Source organism: Bactrocera neohumeralis, chromosome 6, assembly GCF_024586455.1.
Source record: "Bactrocera neohumeralis isolate Rockhampton chromosome 6, APGP_CSIRO_Bneo_wtdbg2-racon-allhic-juicebox.fasta_v2, whole genome shotgun sequence".
Lineage (NCBI taxonomy): Eukaryota > Metazoa > Arthropoda > Insecta > Diptera > Tephritidae > Bactrocera > Bactrocera neohumeralis.
Window position 1 is genome coordinate 12,806,675 of NC_065923.1, and position 5,692 is coordinate 12,812,366.

General features: G+C 33.6%; 2 protein-coding genes across 3 annotated transcripts; one reads left to right on the plus strand and one right to left on the minus strand.

Moving 5' to 3' along the window:
• The first annotated feature begins 63 nt into the window (after positions 1-63).
• Positions 64-1,193, plus strand: LOC126763505 (60S ribosomal protein L18). The gene is made up of 3 exons (XM_050481059.1): positions 64-165; positions 314-400; positions 555-1,193. The coding sequence occupies exons 1-3, from the start codon at positions 163-165 to the stop codon at positions 1,029-1,031; spliced, it is 567 nt and encodes a 188-aa protein (XP_050337016.1). The 5' UTR covers positions 64-162; the 3' UTR covers positions 1,032-1,193.
• Positions 1,194-1,373: 180 nt separating this feature from the next.
• LOC126763501 (folliculin) lies at positions 1,374-3,614 on the minus strand. Of its 2 annotated transcripts, none has more exons than XM_050481053.1 (6): positions 3,320-3,614; positions 2,883-3,264; positions 2,293-2,814; positions 1,977-2,238; positions 1,812-1,914; positions 1,374-1,730 (listed from the first exon to the last, which is right to left on the minus strand). In XM_050481053.1, exons 2-6 carry the CDS (start codon positions 3,255-3,257, stop codon positions 1,610-1,612), a joined length of 1,383 nt encoding a protein of 460 aa, XP_050337010.1. In that variant the 5' UTR covers positions 3,258-3,264; positions 3,320-3,614; the 3' UTR covers positions 1,374-1,609. The 2 variants fall into 2 exon arrangements, with proteins under 2 accessions (XP_050337010.1, XP_050337011.1); XM_050481054.1 differs by having other exon boundaries at positions 2,883-3,247; positions 3,320-3,613.
• Positions 3,615-5,692: the final 2,078 nt, after the last annotated feature.

Genomic DNA, 5,692 nt, shown 5'->3' on the forward strand with positions numbered 1-5,692 from the left:
TTATTCGCAGGGTTGCAAATCGGTAATAGAACAGAATTGAACATTTTTAGTGTTCATTAAACAAAGCATGGGAAGTGTCAAATTGGCAACTGTCAAAAATTAGCCAGTATTACCAATTACACTACTTTTTCTGCTTGTCTCTTTCTTTTTCCGGTCACCACAATGGTAAGACCTAAACCAAATTTTTCCAATAATTATTTATTTTCAAACATCGTAGTTTATTCTTATTTTCGAACTATACGATGTATTGAAAACTCACAGAATTTAAAACACGGCAAAAAGTAATGAAAGTATTTTCTGTGCACTATTTCAGGGTATCGATATCAGCCACAAATACGATCGCAAAGTTCGCAGAACTGAGCCCAAATCTCAAGATGTTTACTTGCGTCTTCTTGTTAAGGTAAGTATTTAACCAATTAATTTACTGTATAATTAACTATACGTACGAGTATTCTACATAAGTAAAGTATTGTACGTATCGTTAGTTAAACTGTTTGGACTCTATGGTGTTGTAATTATATTAAAGTAACTATCATATTTTTATTTCTCTATAGCTGTACCGCTTCCTGCAGCGTCGTACCAACAAGAAGTTCAATCGCATCGTGTTGAAGCGTCTGTTTATGAGCAGAATTAACCGCCCACCAATGTCGTTGCAGCGTGTCAGCCGTTTCTTCAAGAAAGCCGATCAACCCGAAGCTACCGTTGTTGTTGTTGGTAGCATTACCAATGACATTCGTCTTTTGAAAGTACCAAAAATGACGATTTGTGCTTTACATGTCTCACAAACAGCTCGCGAGCGTATCATTAAGGCTGGTGGTAAAGTATTGACTTTCGATCAGCTGGCACTTAAATCGCCAACTGGAAAGAATACATTGCTGTTGCAAGGCAAACGTACTGCACGCACAGCCTGCAAGCACTTCGGTAAGGCTCCTGGTGTGCCACACTCTCACACCCGACCATATGTCCGATCAAAGGGTCGCAAATTTGAGCGTGCTCGTGGTCGTCGTTCCAGCTGCGGTTACAAGAAGTAAACAATCGATTTTGCACGTTTCTACGTTAGTTATTAGATTGTGTACAACCACGCAATTCTTGTTTGTGACAATGGTTATACATTTAGAGTGCATGACATCCTGCGCTGTATCAGTAATACAAATAAAAAATTAATTACTTTAATGTTTTTTCAAAGTAATAAATGTGTGTTTTCATAAAAAGTGCTCAACCAATTAAAAATATTGTTCGCGTGAAAGTAAATTCAAAAAATTAATTGCGTGTACATGGGTTCAGTTCGTGCTTTGAGGAATGACAGTTGCATTGAAATAATTGGGGGATACGTATGTACCCCCCAAATCCGAATATATGAAAACGAGAACAAGTTATAACATTTTGTGCTAAAAAGTATTAAATTTATTATCGGATATTATTGAAATTACAACCGTTATTATCTTCTAATGTACATATATTCGCAAATTTTTTTTTAAGAAATTAAATTGACTTAAATGTAATGTTAAACATATTAGCTTTAATTCTTATTGCTTTGATATAGTCGTGCCCGAATTACACAGATTTTTATTTATCGCAAGTTTCTACATGTACTTATGTTCATGCGATATTATTGCAAATGTCCACTCCAATAATTTATTAGCGGCTGATCCTGAGGTTGCACGCCTAAAACTTTTCTTAGTTTCGCTTGACCATTGGACGATTTTGCCTGATTTAGACATATGACTTTGCTATAAGACATAAGAAACAAAAAAAAAAAAGAAGTCAACGTTAAGTGCTGATTGTTAATGCAACAATGCGAATATACGAACTTTTTCCACTCTTCCATTAAAACTCTTGTTTGCTTATTTAACACCAGCGGTGTAAAACGTTTCTCGTCCACTGCCTTCATTAATTTTACCATCAAGTCGGGCCCTGCAAAATAAGAACTACAGTAATATAAAGGTGAACATGTAAAATATTTTGATTTAGAATACATTTTCTTGGCAATTCCCCTGGCCATTTTACACAAACTTTCTGACCATCAGCAGAATCATCCAAAAAGTCTACACGATACACAGAGCTACATGCCATAGGCACTGCTATTTCGTTTGACACAGATATTATTTTATAATCAGAACTAATAGAATGCTGATGCTGAGCATCAATACGCATGAGATTATGCATTGGTTCTGGAAGTAGTTTTTTCAAACACAACATGAAATTTAACGTGCGATCTGAGCTACCGCGAACAATTATCTGTAAATTATAAAAAAAATTATAATTTATTTTATATTATTATATTTTATATACTTTTATGCCAGTTAAAGCGCAGTAAACGATTGTGTTGAATTCTCGTCGCACGACTTCCTTCACATGCCTTAGTGAATAAAACTCCTCACGCTCCGGATCATTAATTGTTTCCTCGTACTTTTGTAACATTGGCAGTGTTATGTTATAAGTCAAACGCTGTTGTGGTGGACGGTCACTGCTTTGTGGTGGTAACCACGGCAAATTGCCGAAAGTTACATGTTCCGTAAGAAATCGTGAGCCGGCCAACAGTATCCACGAAAAATGTGAATGTAAGAATGCAAAAATATTCTCTTCGCCAGTTAATTCTACTAAAGAGCGTGGAGTCTGTACTAAAACTTGGGCACTGGATAGGCGCCGTTGACGCGGCAATTCCTTTGTCTCATCGTTAATTTTCTTGGCAGATGCTTGTATGTCGGCGGATATTTTGCGCAGGTGTTCTGCTAGAAAGGGTTTTGTGTTTAGGAGAAAGTACTTATCCTTCATAAGGACAATTATTGAGAAGAGTTGATAGAATCCGCGTGCCTATAAATCCAAAAGCAGTTTTTATGAAAAATATATGTATATTACAATGAAATCAAAGAAATATTTACCTGTAAATCATTTACTTGAAATGTGTGACTTAATACATGTCCCCTTGAAGAGTCACCAAAGAATACAAAACCTCCGTCTTTGTTGGAATTAATTTCACAGCTGAGGCTGCGCACAGCTGCCTGCTTAATCAGCAATTGTACATCCGGCAATGCAGCTGTTTGTGTGCTTAAAAAAGTAGCGCCACTTTCATTATCTTTGCTATACATGCCATTGGTTTGTCCTAGGGAATTGCATGCAGAACAAAGTTTATTTTCTACATGTTGTTGATTTAGCTGCAGCTCTTCAAGTTTTGTATCTCGCAATGTTTGCGTACAAAATATTGCACTAGGCCCATGTGCCTCGCAGAAATGGCAGAGCGCTATAACTGCATTCATTTTATCACTAAAGTGTTTATTAAAATTATTAGTTAAATAAACATATTATGGTATTTACTAACTTTAAGTGGTTAGTATATCGTCACCAGGCCCCGAATTTGGGGTAAGTTTTGGCAAAAGAGGTTTTTTCTGCCGCAGGATTATAGTTTTCGACAAATTTGATACTAAAGTTCTTAACTTAACAACTTTTGGTGTGTTATTTCTAAGCTTATACTGAATTTCACATTTATACTATGTATTTTTTTAACCATTAACACTACATTTACTGCTTATTCACGTATATTTTTTAAAAAATAATGAAAAATAGCGCTAATTCAATATTTAAGATTTTATTATATTTGATTTATTTACACAATAACAAAAGGGTTGCATGATAACAAATAAGAAGTGTTGCCATATGTGAATACTTTTTTTCCAATCTAATTATTGGTATTATTTATTTTAGGAATGTGAAATAAATTATCTTTCCTCACACATCTTTTTTATAACTAGTCTTGCGGTTTTAAATTTAAACATTATAAATAATTGTGCAAGCCAACTTTCGATTAATTGACCCGCTCATTAACCAAGAGCGCGACCAGAGATTTCTCTTAATGATTCTTTGAGTTTCAGTGGAATTGACAATTTTAACCCAAATATTCTTATTTATAGGGCTTATACATAAGTTGCAAGGTGTGTGTGTGTTAGTTTAAGTTTTTTAGCTTATTGCAATTTCGGTAGCCAGGACTTGCTGGGAAAAATATGCCAGTACAATAATTTTTTTTTACTGGCAAGGTAATTAGGATTTCCGTTGACAGCGACATCTGTGGTATGATAGTAAGTAAGCATTAACCCGCCTGCTGGCATGTCAAAGATGTTTGTGAACAAAATGTAGAAATGTTTATGAGAATTATTATTTTAAATTATTAATAGTATGAATATATGAATACTAAATAAATAAAAAAAAAAAACCGTAAACTAAATTTGTTCAAAGGAAACACTATCAAAAAAGTTATGAATCGGCATATAAAATGCTAAACATAATATAAATAAAATAATGTTAATTTCAAGTTTATAATTAACGGAAAAAAAATATTTTTTGGACCTACATTGCGTTATTCGTGTCATAATATTTTGAGCTCTACTTCATCATTTTCAATATTCTAGAGCAGTGTTTGGCAAACTTACACATTCGAGCGATTTATATTTTTTGAACCTTTAATTCTGGCTTTGGGATTAAATAATGAATTTTTAGTTAATTAAATTTTGTAAATAAAACGAATTATAAGAAAATAGAACTTAATTTGTATTGAATTTTTAGCTTTGTTTACTGTTCATACTCCTACGAATAATATTTACATTTTTATATTTATGTTTCTAATATTTATTTACGCACTTGTGCATTTTTACTTTAAACTATTCGTTTGCAATGCAAAGCGTTTACTTAAGAGTCAATTTATAGCGCGCACGCGCTTTGTCACACTTTAATTGGAGGGGTTTCATTTATCAAGGCAACATTAACAAAGAAAATAAAAAAATTAACGTAAATATTCTAAAAAAGAAAAGGGAAAAACAAACGTGATTTAAATCAATCAACAAACAGCTGATATAGAAATACCTCAATTATAAATAAGCGCTTCTGAGCAGGTTATCCTATTTCTCACGCATACCTATGTAAATAATAACAAAATCATATTTGCTTGTTTCTTTAGAAAACCATTTCCCGCTTGCGCTCATAGAATATCTTTGTAAAAGTTTTAAATGACTTAAGCCACAAAAAATATATAAATAAATAACTCCTGGAAATGCCATTAACAAACAAACAAAAAATATATAAATAAATAATTCCTGGAAATGTCATTAACCATGTATAATAATTTCAATTATATACCATCAAATTTGACCCGGACTAAAGGGTTACGCTTCATAGCCAAAATATTAACTAAAATATGTAAGTTGATCTCGCTGTTGCCAACACGATCTTCAAGCACTGTTCCTTTAACTTCTTCAATGTTAACGTCATTAACAGAGGTGGAGCGACGATTTGCGCGATACAAGTTTTCGTTGACTTCACGACCCTCAATGAATGTTTTGTGCCACTCAAATAGTACTTGTGCTCGCGATAAAGTAGACTCCCCAAAACATTTCCACAGCATTTTCAATGATTCCGAAGCCGTGATTTCATTGGAAACACGCAATTTTATTCCAAAAATTGGCAGACAATTTCTTCGCAACGTAAACAAACAGTTGTCAAATAAGTATATAATAATTGACATATGGAGATCTAACTTCACATAAACAAGAAAAATGTTGTACCATCCTAGATTTTTTTTAAAGGGTCCAGTCCGTGTCATATTTGAGCAGATGGCATAGCTGAAGCCTTACTCAATTCATATTTTCTACTGCCACCCGTCAAACCCTCACCAAATTCTCTTCAAAATAAGAAGAAGCATGAA

What these genes read in the sequence shown, in the direction of transcription:
- LOC126763505 (XM_050481059.1), top strand. An exon ending in ACTTGCGTCTTCTTGTTAAG is followed by an intron (nt 401 to 554) that starts GTAAGTATTTAA and finishes ATTTCTCTATAG; the next exon opens with CTGTACCGCTTCCTGCAGCG.
- LOC126763501 (XM_050481053.1), bottom strand. Translation starts at nt 3,257, where the DNA reads ATGAATGCAGTTATAGCGCTCTGCCATTTCTGCGAGGCACATGGGCCT. An exon ending in AGGGGAATTGCCAAGAAAAT is followed by an intron (nt 1,915 to 1,976) that starts GTATTCTAAATC and finishes CTTATTTTGCAG; the next exon opens with GGCCCGACTTGATGGTAAAA. An exon ending in TTAATGGAAGAGTGGAAAAA is followed by an intron (nt 1,731 to 1,811) that starts GTTCGTATATTC and finishes TATGTCTTATAG; the next exon opens with CAAAGTCATATGTCTAAATC.